The 17078-nt window shown below is 27.6% G+C and overlaps 1 protein-coding gene across 1 annotated transcript; it reads right to left on the reverse strand.

Moving 5' to 3' along the window:
* Positions 1-6493, reverse strand: LOC105367746 (probable sodium/potassium/calcium exchanger CG1090). Its single transcript, XM_011506517.1, has 9 exons — positions 6473-6493; positions 4437-4790; positions 3795-4032; positions 2860-2972; positions 2268-2443; positions 1939-2168; positions 1182-1733; positions 639-872; positions 1-543 (listed from the first exon to the last, which is right to left on the reverse strand). Exons 2-9 carry the CDS (start codon positions 4785-4787, stop codon positions 344-346), a joined length of 2094 nt encoding a protein of 697 aa, XP_011504819.1. The 5' UTR covers positions 4788-4790; positions 6473-6493; the 3' UTR covers positions 1-343.
* Between the last annotated feature and the right edge of the window lie 10585 nt (positions 6494-17078).

Raw genomic sequence — 17078 nt, forward strand, 5'->3', positions numbered from 1 at the left:
TCATTCAAGTTCGGTAAACACGATTTATCCATACTTATTTAAATCTTTGGATTTCCAGGCTTCGAAAGTCTTTAAACGCAATTATTTGCTTTTGGTGCTAAATTTTCATTAGTCTAAACATAGGAATTCAAATGTCCCTATTATCTATTGTATTCCATATTGTTTTCTTTTTGTTTTCCTTTGTAAATTTTTCCAAATCGATGCTTCCAAGAATTGAGAGATTCGTCAACTCGCTTGCCTCCTTACTTATTATGTACAGTGCTTCTTCCGCGATGTTATAACAAAGTGGCGTTAATTTTAAAAGTTGCTCAATGTTTTCTCTTCCAATCTAATATCATCTTAATTAATATTGACTTGGGCACGATGGAGGATTCATTTGCCCAAAGATGTTCAGCTCATACAACGAAGCGAATATTATGAAGATCAAGTACCATACCATTAGAACAATGCCATATTGCCTGTCCAGCTTCCAGCCATTAAAATGTGTCGCTACCACCAAAAATACAACTGTCGATAGCAATGAGATGGTTGAGTACGTGAGACCTGTTGTACAAAAGATTTGATTTAATTTTATAACAACGCAAATATCCATTATGCACCCATGCCTCGTCAATCATTTTTTATAATACTGTAATCACCTCTGCTAGTGACGTTTACATGCGAGCCTGGCTGTATCATGGCAGTTTGAATGAACCAAGGCAGGCCAAGGCAAACTAGAATGTCGAAGACATTACTGCCGACTGCGTTGCTTACGGCCATGTCGCCAAGACCTTCTTTGATCACCGCCAGTGATGATAGAGCATCCGGCACACTAACACCTGCCGCTACGAATGTCAGCCCCATCACAGTGTCAGGAATTCCGAGTGTACTGCCTGAAATGATCAAAGTATAGAATTTTGGTCGCTCAATCGTGGGAATGGTTTTTCATACGAATGGACTGCGTCAGATAATTAAGCATAATAATGACGAATTAATTGGCGATTGAAGTCTTATTACCATATATACTATACAAAGTAATCAATGAACTGCTTCAATTGTTCAACTCTTATAATAATTAAGCAAAACTTGTAGATTTGCTATTTCGATTTGCCATCTCAGGCTTATTTAAACTTAATAAATTTAAACTTAATAAACATGAGCACAATTAGACATGAATTTTCGATTGAAGTAAATATTTTTACCTATTATCGTAATCATCCAGACCATAATGTAGCTATAAAAGCTGATCCAAATCATGGAAATGCAGAAAATGAAGGGATACCAGCCTCTGTATTTCTCTTGTCTACAATCAGGCATAGTTAAGCGGCACATGTAGTGAATGGGGTAAACTAGTCCCCAAGTGAAGAGTCCCCATGTTCCGCCATCGGTTGGTTTAACCAACGGAGACACTTCGTTTGGATCGGGCTCTTTAGCTTTATAATATTGTGGTTGTTTTGGCGCTGCCGGTCGAGCCGATTGTTCCTGTTGCGGTTGCTGCTGCTGCTGCTGCTGCTGTTGTTGTTGTTGTTGTTGTTGTTGTTGTAGTTGTTGCTGCTGCTGCTGCTGCTGCTGCTGAGGTGGTGACTGTATCGGTTGCTGTTGTTGTGGCTGCTGCTGAGACTGGTTCCACGCGTCATTGGGATTCCATTGGTCGTTTTGACTCTGATTCCAAGCGTCGTTTGGATCCCACTGGTTAGTTGCACCCGAGCTTGGATTTTGCCAATTATTATAACTTGCGTCACCAGTTGAATAGCCTGATCAAGAGTATTAATGTTATAAATGATAATCATTTTAAATAATTGATAAAGTAAGTAGTGGAACTTTTAAATTAAAGGTATAAGCTTTTGAGACATTTGAATTAAAAGAATCATATATATATATATATATATATTTGTAATAATGAAAAACATAAAAATATAATGGCTCTTGTGAAATATAAGAAATTTCTTAAAAAGAGACCTTCGTTCGTTTTTGGCTGATCAATCGATGTCTTGTTCGGATCTGTATAGCCTTGGCGTTCTTCTTGCAAACTTTTATACGTGACGAGAGCACTTTGTTCGGCAGGTTGCTCTTCGTCTTTGGGTAACCAGGGAATGTTGTAGGATTTTGCCCATCGTTCCAACGGGCCATTAAACGTCAGAGCAACGCAGTATACAGCATACATTATCAGCATGAACAATGATTCTCCCCTGAATGAAAAATATTTATATTCTATTAATACTGACACTATTATAAAAGTTGGAAAAGGCTTGTTGTATATATAAAAGAGAAATTTATTTAAAACTCACCATGAAATGGATTCGTTGGCGATAGTACCGAGCATGACTAAGATGGATATGAAGTAAAAAAAGCAATCGCGACAAAGTGGCCACCAATTTAATTTGGAGACCGTGCTGGTGCAGAGGCCACATACGGATATTACGAACATTATATTGAAGACGGCACTACCTATTACGCCGCTAACCTATTTATTCAAAATAATTACATCAATATTTATACAAATAAGTATGCCGATCTAAAATTTTATCTAAAATTTTGTGTCTTTGTTTTTGAATGACTCAAGTGTCGAAGATTCGTAATGTCAAAGTTATTCCAATTGATGATAGAAAAGAACAAATTTTTTTCATTTACAATATTTCAGAGCAGCTGATCGAGCTTACTTCAATGAATTCAACTTGACAAAAAAATTTTTTTTTTTTTAATTTGCCTTGTATATAAAACGTATTTAATACAATATAATATAAATTCATTTTTCAAACAATATTTTTAAACATTTATTTAACAAAATTACGCGATCTATTATTGGCTTTGATTAAATTGAATTATTGACATATTAATTCCAACTTTCCAAGATTCTCTACAATAATTCGTATTACTTACGCCAATGTCGTCCTTGGCAAAGAAGACTCCTATAACTACGGTTGCTAATTCTGGTGCTGAAGATCCTGCAGCCATAAAAGTAGCACCGGCTACATCAGGAGATAATTTCAGCTCTAAAAATGAGAAAATTATGTTGTTAAGCGTGTCCCCTAGTGTATTGTGATATGTGTAAATAATAGCACTGCACTATCCTTTTTAAATAAAATTATACCGTTCATTTGGGTTTAGTGCAGTTAGGTCAATTAGGTCAAAAGTAAATTGAACTATATGTAGACGAATGCCGATCGATGGGAATTTTTTTTTAATAAATACTCAATAATTACACCGTATAATAGTTGAATATTTTTAGTATAGGCAGTATGTTGTAAAAATTAAAGCATAAATTTAGTATTAGAAGCAGCACGTTTCGTTTTAAATAGGAGCCAGTAATATAATATAGAAAACAATTTGATATAAAGTTTAATGTAATAATAGCTTTTGTAAAAAGTCGTCGGCAATTTTAACGGAATTTAATTGAAATGTTGAGACCCTGGGATATCCGGCGTGGTATATCATTTAAAACATGGCTTAGATGGAGAAAATTTTTCTACGTTATTCTTCATTCCTTCTCGTTTTGTTACATTTAGTATTATTATTTAGTAGTATTATGTAATCTTTATAAAAGTAATAAAATTGCATGGAATTTTCAAATAAAAGAGTAAAATTATTTTAAAAGCACAAATATTAAAGCACACTAAAATCATTTTTTATTTTTGAGTGAGCAAATTATTTTAAGACTTTGGCATTTGGTACTTTGCTGTCTTTGCGTATAAGCGTATATTGAGCGGCTTATTGCAATAAGAGTAAACAAACAATAGATACTTATGAGCTTCGAAAATTCAATTTAATACTCGAGTCATAAAATTGCAAACAATATAAGGAAGGAAGATGGTTACCCTCGCAGATGCGATCGAGGCTGGCGACGAAATAGTCATCGCATACGATGGCCAGCCCGAGGAAAGTGTAGACGGCTACGAGGACGTGGATGACAAGGCCACCGTGCTTACGAACGTAGGGCCCCATGAGGGGCCTCGGGAACTGCTCGATGGCCGGGGGTGAGCAGTTCTCGCGTCGAGGTCGCCATGTCGGGTGTGGGTCGACGAACGCCGTCGTCGACTGAGAATCCATCGACGCCTGCGCATTTTCACTTTTAAATCTAAAATTTTTATCGCTTCAAGCTAATCGCGATGAATTGCAATTTTAAGCGACGACATGTCATAGGAGCAATCCAATTTCTTTCATACTGACTGCAGCATCGTAACAGGCATTAATAAAACAATGAATATTCGTTTCATCTTAAATGGCGATAAAATAATGCCGAGATCGGCCTTGCTAGCGAATTAACAAGTGATAGTACCTCTACAAATTTATATTTTGTTTCTTCATTGCGATATAATTGCAATTGTAAAATCTGCTATAAAACGCACCCCCGTCCTCTACAAAATGATCAATCGTTGCGCATATTATGCAAACGTGTAATTACGTGATATAATCGCTAAATCCTTTCGTAGAGTCGGATATATACTTAATATACTTGCCGTGTCGTTTATTTTCTCCAAGTCTTCCTTAATCGTCGTCGCATTTTTGTCCTCCTTCTCCTTGTCCTTGGATACGGGGGTGGAAGAGGCTTTGGTGGACGTCTCGTCGAGCATCGACTCTTTCTCATTCTCTTGTCTGCTGCTCGTCGAGGCTGACTGTATTCTTGGGGTCGCACTCGCTTCCGGCGCTTTGCTGGGACTCGTCGCGGTCGAGGTGACCGGGGGCGTGGTCGAGGAACTAGACAACGAAGAGGAGACTAGCTGGAAGAGTACGTAGACGAGGAAGAGACCGATGTGCAGGGGAAGCCTTTCCATGCGCGTCCGACGCGGCCTTCGCCTTTGCCTCTGCATATTCTGTGTGCAATGATAAAGCCTTCGATTAGTAATTATGACTATAATGACCTTGCTATTAATTAGCATTATATCAAATTTAATATCTAAATGGAAAAGTATTAAATCCTATTGGAATATAAAAACTCATATATATATATATATATATATATAATTTATAGGTCATCAACTTATTATGTTAGATATTGCACAAGGGATTTCTCCTACTACCCATGCGCGAATAAAAAGATAAAAATATTTTCATAAAGATGTTTGAGCTTTTTTCCAATAATAGATAGAACTTTTCAATTGTCTCAATCAATTGTCGGTATGAAAGTATAATAAATTATTTTATTATGAATTATAATTATAAACTTGCGACAGTCATGTATATTTATATTTACGTATATGAAGTGCAACTTAGCTCCAAATACAACCATCATTGATGGTTTTTTTTGTTTTTGTTTTTTTGTTTTTGTTTTTTTGTTTTTTTTTTATAATAAAATGAAATATCAAATCATTTATCGTTTACACTTTTTTTAACTGTATTTTAACAATAAATATGGAGATAATAACTCCGACAACCATTGATATAATTTTATGATTCAATAAAAAAAAAAAATATATATATCTATATATATATATATATATATATATATATATATAAAAATTAGAACCAAGCATTCGGTATATTATTTTCACTGCAATATCATTGAAAAAAAAATGAATATACATAACTCTTGCGCAAGGATTTAAGATTGGCATAAAAAGATATTTATATAAAATTAGCTTTTATTACGATGGTTTTTCGAAAACGATTGTTCATCAAACAATAGATTGGCAACAGGTCAATATTTCTTAAAGTTCGAGACTCCAAAGTAATACTGTTCCTAGTTGATCGATATTCCGTAATCGAAAGTTCAATTCATTGCTTAATTCTCGTACTTATTTTCAGAATCGAACTCTATTTGTTTTGATTGTTTTTTTTTTTTTTTTTTTTTTTTTTTTTTTTGTTTTAAACAGCGTACAGAGTACTCATCTTGATCGATCGCTCATTCTTGCCTGCGTATCGCTCTCGTTTGAATACTCGTGCAATTCATTAGAGAATTGAGGTCACAGGGTTTTCCGTACTTCGAAATCCTACTACGTACGTAAACAGTATACGTTCGCGTAAAAAAAACGAAGACTGCCAAGTACTACGATAATGTTTACACTGGTTCGATCTCCTTTTATGCAAAATCTATATCATCTCCTCGGCCATTCATTGATAGCAAGCAACGGACCCGATGTTACCGAATATTCTCTCGTAACCTGCCTCCCAATCATCACCAGACACAATCACTTTTACGCGTGTTGCTCTTGCATATTGAGTGTCGGGCGTCATCCGTCGCCTACCGTCTACGACGTAATTTTACAAGGTAGAAAAGGCGAAACGCCGAACTGTGCTGTCAGTCTAATTTCCCTCTCTTTCCAGCCGTCGAATTGTTAATTAATTAATTTCTTACATAGAGCGATTGTGTTGCTCAGATGCCAGTCAAATGAATTGAAGCAATTGGCAGTGAAATTCGTATACACAGATGCCGGACATTTCAAATGAAATATAGTTCTAAAATCAGCATGTGCCTCTTTGTTTGTAATTACCTATCGATGAAACTAAATATGCAAGATATATACAACTAATGTTATCGTTAAATGAAATTTCTCACCCCGATAGCGCATTATAATGTTAGACTTGTCTTTGTGGTGAGCTAAATGATCCTCTCGCTCTTCTCTCACTACGAACTTGAAGCTCGATTAGGCTTGCGAACAAAATTGATTGACGTCCAACGCCCTCTTCATTTGACGTGTCCAAGTGCATCGTAATAAGTTACAATGTAATGAGATTGAACACAATATCATACTCAATTTAGATTGTACTATCTTAACGATTAACCTCTTTTCTGCTTTTATTCTCTCATTAAAAAAAAAAAAAAAAAAAAAATCTAATAATTTTTTATTTGTTATCGAAAAACTTACCAACATTGGAATACTCTAATGACAAATATTAATGATCTGTAACTACAAATAAAGAAATGTAGAAGAGCGAACAAGTGTGTTTATTTTTAGTAATTTTGATAACTGAAATAAAGCATGCCACGTAATAAAAAATAAATAAAAAAACGCCAATATTATTTTTATACATAATGTTATTACATTTTTTTTTTTATAATTGATTTCAAGATTATGGACGTCTACTACAGCCTAGCCTACTCTGCATCATTTAATCACATTGGTATAAATGTGCGATTAAAATTCAAAAGATTAGTAAATAGTAATCAATTATGAAAACCATTAAATACGATATTTTACGTGTCAAATCGCGTTACGAGCAACGTTGAATAGGTGAAATATTATCTTTAGACGTGACTAAAGTCAATGCTGGCGTGGCTATAGAATAATTTCACTTGCATTCTAGTATCGATACTATAATATATTAATTTTCATAAAATTGATAATTATAAACACCGAAGGCTTCTATCAATAAAACAGCCTTTCATTATTAAAGTACGGCGATTTGTGATTTCATTAATGATAAAAGAAAAAAAGTTCGTTTGTGTCGAACTCCATTAAAAAGATTTATAAACACTCGGCTCAAATTGAAATTTATAACAGTTAAATTTTATTCAATCAGTTTATTCTTTCATAAGACTGTATAAAAACAAGATTTTTCATTGTGTAAAAACTATTTTCTCCACGACTGGCTGTATCATACCCATTACTTAAGGTTTTCATCATTTTGCCATTTATCATTGTGACATTCCGAATAACTCGTAGTTTAAAATAATAATAAAAAAAAAAAAAAAAAAAAAAGCGCTGACTAGGAAAAAACGATGCGAAGAGAAATAGGCGAAAATTCATTGTTGAGGGGGAAGCAGAAAAGTGAACTTCACTGAATGCTACTCGCTCTCCTTTTCTTTTTTATCGCTACAGTGTCGTGGAATTATGACTATAACAAGAATAAGATACTCGAGGAGTAAAATTGCCCAAATAAAAGACGCAAGTTTACGTTGTACGTAGGATTTCATTTTTTAAATTCAAAATTCCAATCATGAGAATTTCGTTATAATTATTCCACGAGTCTTACTTGTTCAATATTTAGGCATATTTTTTTCTTCAAATTTCATATAAAGTTTTATAATTCTCTAGTAAGCAACATTATATTTGTATTATAATTCTGTATTATTTGATAATAGAAAATACGTTAATAGTTCAGTAGAATAAAAAATAAGACTTCTTACTCTCTAATAACGTAACATTAAATTATTATTTACACTAGCAATTAATATGATATTATGATATGAAATTGATACGAAGTAACCGAATGAAGCTTATCATCTTTAATATAATGTCAAATAATTAATGTTATATAGTACAAATTAATGAAGTTTGATTTGTTCCGTATAAAAAAACAATTAATAAACTCATTTTTATTTGTCATTGTTAGTTATATAATACTAATAGGTTATTTAAAAGTAATCGATAGTGAAGTAATCGTATAATGAATGAACTTGTTTCAACATTTTGCATTATTTGTATAGCATTTTATTTTTATAATTATACAAATATATATGTTAGAATATATTATTAATGTTTATACAGTATTTTAAAAAATGCTTTAGTAAATATGCTTCCAAGTATCTATAAACGCATATTTATGATATTTATATAAATCTCCGGAATACTACAAAAATGGAAAACATCAATATCAAATAATGAACGTTTATAAATATATTTATATATCGTAATGGCCGACAAAGTAGATCAATATTATGTATGCGTGTCCAATATTCCCACGACAATACAATATTCCCATATATAAACACTAAAGATTGTCTTATCATTACAGGAGCTTACAAATTTTCGTACAATTTTAGGGACAATATATGTCTTATTTTCCATTTTATTTTTAACATATTTATACTTAAAACACCTTCCCCTTTTAAATATAAACTCTTTTTAATTTTTTTTTATTAAAAACTTTACAACAATACATTTGTAAAGTTAAAAGATTTATATTAACGTATATATATATTATTATTCTTATATATATATATATATATATATTCTATATATATATATATATATATTATTCTTAAATACATTTATAAAAAGTTATTAAATTTGTAACAATGCATTACCACACAAGGAAGAACTCGTAATCTCATTTATCGCCATTATATCTTAAAATAAGGAAAGGTTTTCCAGCCGACGAAAATAAAGTGAAACAGAAATTAAAAATATTGATTTGGGGAAAGTGAAATGCTTATCATTTATCCAAAGTGAATTGTAAAAGGACAGTAAACTTCGATTGCAAACAATTAAACTCCCTACTCATTCAGTTGTTTATAATGGAATGGATTGATAAGTTACATATTATAAACAAAAGTTAGATAGTATTACAAATTTTGTTGATTAAATATTTTTATAAAATCATGTATGTTTAGAATTAGTCTATAGCCATATCAGTTTCCTGGTGGGAGCAAAGTGTGGGCAAGTTTCGTCCTTGTTTATCGCATTTCTTTTACAACTACAATAATAATTATTCTACATTGATGATGAAAAATGTATAATAACATAATAAAAAGACAAGATTGAATGATGATAATTGAATTCCAGTTGGGATTAGAAGTGATTTATAATAAAAATTGACATATTAAGATGCGTTGTCACGGTATTAATTTGTTACATATATTTTCTGATTATCTTGTTGAAATGAAAATAAGTGCGAGTATTTGTTTTTTTTTTTTAAATATAGGGATAGAACAGATAAAGTCAATAAAGGATTGTTATTATATATATATATATATATATATATATATATATATTTATATATATATATATTTATTTATTTATTTATTTACTTATTTATTGTCGATATGATTAAGATAGTATGAACATACATATAGCGCTAAAGGGGTGAGAAAATACGTAGCATCTACTCGAAAACCCGGAAAATGACAATTTGCCTGTGGCAAACCACGAATCAAGCAAGATTGTAGTTATCCAAAATTTAATCTTTGAAAAAAGAAAAAAACCTGGAATCTATATATATATATATATATATATACTATACTATATTAATAAAAATAATAATAGTTAGAAGAATGCTCATCAATTTATTAATCATCAATTAGCGTTTTCATTATGAATTAAGCAAAAAAGATTAGCACTGTTTTTTTTTTATTCAAAATAGCTCGCATTCATTCAATGTCTTAAACATCAAACGGACAAGTTAATTAACGTCGTTAAAACTTTTTTACTATTATGAGTACAAATGATAATCAAGCTATTCTAATTAGACATAATAATTTGAGCGTGATAACTTTAGTGCATCGTTTCATTATTCTATTTTTGCTCCCGATGCAAGTTTAAAATGAAAAAGCTTGTACTGGAGTCCGTAGGCAATAATTATATTGGTATATTGATATTTGTTATTTAAGATTCGGGAGAGATGCGGTCATTGAATATATTCCTTGCTTCACCGTATCTCTAGGATTCTGGTGTTTCCATAATTTACAATTGTCAGTTAGTGTCATGGAGCATCTCCAAGCTGTTAATTGCAGAACTTTTCATGCTTTTGATACATCAAAAAGTCATTTGGATGGAGAATCGTTTTATAATATTATTAGGTAAGCTTTTATGTTGGGTCCGCCAACAAATTGTACAAAAAAAAAAAAAAAAAAAAAAAAAAAAAAAAAAAAGAAGAAGAAAAATAAATAGGAACTAATATTAATAGTTTTATAAATGTATTGAATTCAATTTGCCAATATTTCAATCGATAAATTAAACGAAATTTCAGGATAAAAATGAAAAAATGTAATACCCTGATAAAAATATTTATATAATATAATTTAGATATTTAATTTAATATCTACAGTACTTTATATATGTTTAAAAATTTTCATATATAAATAATACATAAAATGCATAAAATAACCAGCATTAATCAAATGTTTTTTTAATTGTTAATACATATGTACATGCGTCAAAGAAATGGTAAACTAATATTTAAATTATGTTTTTTTTTTTAAATTAGTACAAAATAAGTTATATTCATCAAATAAATTTCTAGGATTTTGAAATGAAATTTTCAAACTTAAAATCGAATCATTAATATTATAATTGACATTTATTTTATCATTTTTTCAATATTTATTTTTACAATATCTTTCATTTGTAATATTATTATTATATTATCCTTATGAAAATTGATATTTGCGAAATAAATTCATTTTTCCTTCCAATACATTAGAATATCTGAAATTTCAAAAAAAAAAAAAAATCTATTATAATTAAAACTATGGTAATTATATTTAAATAAATGTTCAATCGTCATTCAGTCTCATGGAAATTTAGTAAAATCTACCTAACTGAAATTAAACTTTTTGAAATATTTAAGCCGATTACTGTTTAATACATATTCAAAAATACCGAATATTAGTCCATTTGAATAAAATTATACACCAAGTGGTATATTCATTAAAATAATTATTATATTGAAGTTATAATAATGATGTCAATACTATATTTATTTGTCTTGTATTTTTAATGAAGTTTCTTATATACATATATATATATATATATATATATATTTAGTATATCCATAAATGTAATTTACTGTAAATCTATATGCATTAGTGGTAAAAAAAATTAGTAATACGTAAAAATATACCATTTGATAAACTAAAATGATAGTAAACGATTAGTAGTCCAATATTGATTCTCGACAATTATTTCATAGTATTCGGTCGATACTCTGCTATTATATAAAGAATATACATTACTACTACTTTTTTTTTTAAAAAAAAGCTTCACAACAGAGTAAATAAATATAGCATTGATTCGATTCGTGCCAACTAGTTTCTAAATTACAGTCAATATTATAAACAATGCTTGTAACTATTTACAAATTAATTAAATTCCTCTTATTGTCTATATCAATAAAAAATATCATTTTACTAGAAAGATTCATTGATATTAAATTTTAATATACGTTCTACGTTAATTGTACTGTTCGTTATAATTAGCAATAGTGTAAATATTATTCACGAATGAAATATTGTAATTATCGAAATGAATAAAAAATCGTTAATTCTTACTGCCAACTGTATGTAGTGCTGTTTAACATTTTAATGTTATTACAATAAAAATATGGTTCTTTAAGTTTATTAAAATTAATAAATAGAAAATTATTTATATAATCTTACTGTACGTAATATGCCATTATATTACATTTATTTATGAGAACGAAAAGTTAGTTAAATAATTGGAAACGATTAATTATTAATTATTATTTGTAATTTAGTTTACGACTGAGTAGAAAAAAAATTTAACTATTCCTTTTTTATTTATTATCAAATATATCTATAAAATAAATTAATTAAAATAAAAACTTTGATTTTATATGATATGCAAACGCTTTCTGCTTGTTCTTTTTGTAAAATTTTAAAGATTTTTTTAACGATTTTCACTTTATATGCATAAGAACAATTATTATTTGAAATTTTATATTTATATTTTTTTGTATAGTCTAACAGCATTAATTGTAACTAGGTAATCACGATCATATTTGCAAAATTTATCCACGTTTTTAATACGTTTACCAATAATTAATTTAATATTGAAACATTGTATTTTTTGAAAACCTATGCTTTATGAGAATAATTGGGACATTTTTGTTTTGTCATAGGATATAATATTGAACATTAAAGACATACTATAAAAGATAAAGTAAAACATTATTAAATTTCACCTTTTTTTTTAATTCTTAAATAATTCTTTTAATTTCTTGATTAGCGTGATGATTATATTATGTTATATTTTGTTATATTGTGTTATATAAAAATAGTATAAATCTTGTAGTCATTGGTTAACACAAATTTAATGTAAAAATAATCATTTTTATTGTACATTAAAATTATCGAAAGTACATTGTTGCACTTATAATTCATGTACTTCTATATTTCTTTATTATTCAGGTTCTTTGTCGTCTCTTGGCTTACATACGTTTCATTCAATAATTTTTAAATATTTTTGTTAGATTTATATGACTTTATAATTAGATGAAAAGATATCAATAATAATATGATATTGTAGATTATTTACAAATTTATTAATTATCTAATAAAAGCTAATAGTTTTCAAATATGAATTGTTTTAACTTCATTCAGTTCATTTATTAGTGCACTAAAATATTGGAAACCTTCAACCTTATCAAGTGTCACCTCAGTAATAATTATTAAAAATTGCCAGAATAATTATTCACATATAATCTCATAATAAAATCAGAATTTTTTAATAATTGAATATTTATTTATTGACTTTAATTTTTTTATATTGGATAATGTTTTGGATTTCATTATTTTTTTATTGCGTCGCAATTAAAATGCATTTTATTCATGCATTTGAATAAGCCATTTATTTAATACTTTATATAAAATTATACAATAACTTTAATAAATTCATATTTATACTTTAAAGTAGCCACGATTAATACTAATCTTCGTTTGCATGTGCATGATTTTCAATTCTTATACCTAAATAAAAAACATCAACTTTTCGTACTACACACATTAATTTTTTAAATATGGGAATACTGTGTAAATAGCTTTTTTCCTTTAATTGAGATTAATAGTTTTATTTACTATACGAATCATGATATTTCAAAATCTATTGCAATTTTTCTAGATTTCTAATTTATAGAATCGAGTATTATTCTAACTTAATAATTTTACAAATTTTAATAATTTTCTCGATTGTTGATGATATACATATACATATACACATATATATATATATATAATATAAATTAAACGATATATATATATATAAATATATATATATATATAATTAAAAACGAGTTCTTTTAATATGAAATTTATTACTCAAATTTAGTATGCTACGAATGAAATACAAGATAAAGTTTCTTTTCAAATAATAAGAATAAGATAAAAATTCTTTTTAAATCGAAGGTACATCTATATAAATATTAAGTATTATGATTATCGTATGTTCATTTTTTCGGCTTATTGTCATCAACTGAATATTCGTCTATTACGATGTGGAAACATTGAAATATTTAAATATATGAGTTATAAACGTTAGTATAAAAAAGTAAACTTATATGATTATAAGAACTTACGATTACAATAAAGTTTTAGATAATTTTGTTTTTTCTTTGTATATTTATTACAAATAGATTAAAATAGAATATGATACATGAATTTTAAGCGTTCCTTTTTTGTAATTTATGCTCTATAATGGCTATTACTTTGATTTTACATATCTATTGAGCTTCATACATATTGTTGAATTATTATTGTAGCATGACTAATTGACATTGCAATTAATTAAATTTTTAAATTATAATTAATGTTATATAAAATAATTTGAATATTTCACGTTTTTTTTAGATTGATTCGAAATATTTAAAATTACAAAATAAAACATGTCTATATTATGTAAAAATGCAAGATTATATAGTTATTTACTCTATAATATTTAATATTTTTTTTTAGTATCTTGTGATTACATAATTTGTAGTACTGGTAATAAATATAAATAAATGTACTTTTGTATATAATTTTTCTATATATATATACAAATATTAATATATTTTTATTGTTAATTGATTAATATTATATAGTATATTATATTCAACCGTAAAATATCAATATATTTTGATTTTTATTTTAGAATTACAATCACCTTTATTGCATTTTTGTAATTTATAATTTTATGGTTTATATTTTCTGTGATTGGCATTTATCATAGATTTTGATTACGTGATGAAATATTTACTTTGTTTTACTTTTGCCATTGTATTTGTCTTAAAGTGAATCGATACTTTATTTATTAATTAACACTAAATTGAAATTATAACTTTAAAATGAAATATCCAAGAATTTGTTCCAATTTCAATATATATATATATATATATAAACAAAAATATGTAGTATAATGAGTTAATTTATTTAAATAAGAAAATCAAATAATTGTGATTATAATTAAAATTACAATGTAATTTTGGAAAAGATTTTTTAACGAATTTGGGTAGAGTACGTGCAACGATTTATTACTTAAAGACAAGAGAAAAGAGAACATGAGAAATAGAACAGAGATTAGAAATATAATCACTTATGCAATATTGGATTAGATGTATAATTCGAACATACCTAATGGCATATTTGCTTGATTTTATAGAAATGTAGATAGCTCAATTATGTGCAAAGTACACTATTAAAATATTTTATTATTTGAAAATTGTCAGTATGTTTAGGTTGTTAAACAGCTTTACTAAAAGATTAAATATCAGATAATGAGATTATATTAATGAAATCAGTAGATAATATTACATGATATTAATAATGATTATCGCAACAATGTTTATCATATTTCATTCAAATAGTAATTCTAGTTATTCGTTTAATTGTGAAAATTTCCAAAAAAACTTTAACAAAATAGAATTTTTCAAAATAATTAGAAACAATGATAAAATACAGTTAATCATATCATACATACTATAATATTTATGTAAAAAATAGAGAGAGAGAAAAAAAAATATATATATATATATATTCTTCAAGTACGACGATAAAAATATATTGGCAAGATGCGTTTGATCTAATTGAAATTTGCACGTAAAAAAATACAATTATTATATGAAAATACTGATACGATACGTATAGAATAAGACTAAAACGAAGATGCGTCTCACCTTCAATAAATATGAGAAACAGATAGAAGTCATAGTAGCCGCAGAGGTCGGACAGAATCAGCAAATGGCTCCAATAATCCCAATAACCCCAATAAAATAAAAATATGAAGATGAACTCCAAGCAGTAAGATAAGCGTGACATATAATATAAACCGGGAGTACGGAAAGGAAGAGAGGAAAGGAAGCCCAGAGTCAGTACTCTGGTGGAATACTTTGAAAGAAGTATAAGAAGGGTCAACAAAAGATGTAACATCGTAAAACAGAAAACTAACGCGTCTGAAGAAAATTGCCTGCCATACACAAACAGTATTCGTACAAGTTAGTTTGTAATATTCGTTTTGTTAACCTCAAGTTCAAGATATCGCGTATCTCGGACGGCGGAAACTAACAATCTTATTAACGATAATATAAATTATAACATGTCCTGAAAAATTAAAGCATTATTTTAAAAATATTTTTCTTCAAACTTTATAGTATCAAAAAGATTGAACTTCATGCAAATCGTTCTTTATCTTTATTATTACTCATAACTTAGAATTAAAACGATTGTAAATTAAATGGTAACATAAAGTTTGACAAGTTATTATTCCATCTATTCTATTTCTTATTGAAATTTCACATAAAAATAATGTGTTTTAATTAATATGTAATTTTTCATAATAATATACTTTCAATGACATATCTGAATCTTAAATATATAAAAAATATTTAAGATTCCTTTAGAAATATATATATATATATATATATATATATATATAGTTTTTGCTTTATATAGATAATTTATATAGAAATAAATTGTAATGAGAAATAATTACAAAATATCCAACAATATATCCTTTATATAAATTTAACGCTTTAAATTACTAAAGAAAGCATTTCTTATATGTATTTTAATTCACATATTTGATAATAATTAATATTTATTTAAGAATCTAATACTTTTGTTCATGTGGTTTTTGTGTATTGCACGAACTTTCATTCGTCGATAAAACCATTCTAAAGAAATTTTTATCGTTACTTATTTTTCAAGGCTAATACAATTTATTTTTTATTATAACAATTAAGAAGAATGGATATATTGAGTTTTCGAAAGATTCTGGAGACGCAATCAACAAATGGAATATTCCATCGTCAAACATCTTAGGCGATTATTTATATATCGTATTCTTTCCGTTATACTTACGCACATTTACTTTTCTAATCTTATTTAATACTTTTTATTTTATGTCTAATACAGTATTGCTAATTTTTATATTTGATTTATTTATTTTAATTTTTCAGCTCGCGCCATATTTATCTCCATTTTTATTATTTGCACAGTAATATATATAATTACTTAAATTAGTAAATACAATTTTTATTTTTTAGTATATTCATTTCGTTAATAATTTTTTCACGTTTACAGAGCATAATTTATAATTTTACATTCACGTATAATGCTTAAAAATAAAAAATTTAATTATTTCCATAAATTACATGCTTCTTTCAATTGTAAATGACGACAGTCTATGTTATATCATACTTAACAAGTAAAAATCAATAATTCTTATTCTAAA

The sequence above is a fragment of the Ceratosolen solmsi genome, unplaced genomic scaffold, assembly GCF_000503995.2.
Source record: "Ceratosolen solmsi marchali unplaced genomic scaffold, CerSol_1.0 scaffold6, whole genome shotgun sequence".
Taxonomy (NCBI): domain Eukaryota; kingdom Metazoa; phylum Arthropoda; class Insecta; order Hymenoptera; family Agaonidae; genus Ceratosolen; species Ceratosolen solmsi.

Bases quoted from the DNA above. Each gene is read 5' to 3' on its own strand.
- LOC105367746 (XM_011506517.1), bottom strand. From the start codon at position 4,787: ATGCAGAGGCAAAGGCGAAGGCCGCGTCGGACGCGCATGGAAAGGCTT. The intron at 2,169-2,267 runs GTGAGTTTTAAA...TTTTTCATTCAG, and splicing joins GCCAACGAATCCATTTCATG to GGGAGAATCATTGTTCATGC. The intron at 544-638 runs GTGATTACAGTA...TTTGTACAACAG, and splicing joins TGTAAACGTCACTAGCAGAG to GTCTCACGTACTCAACCATC.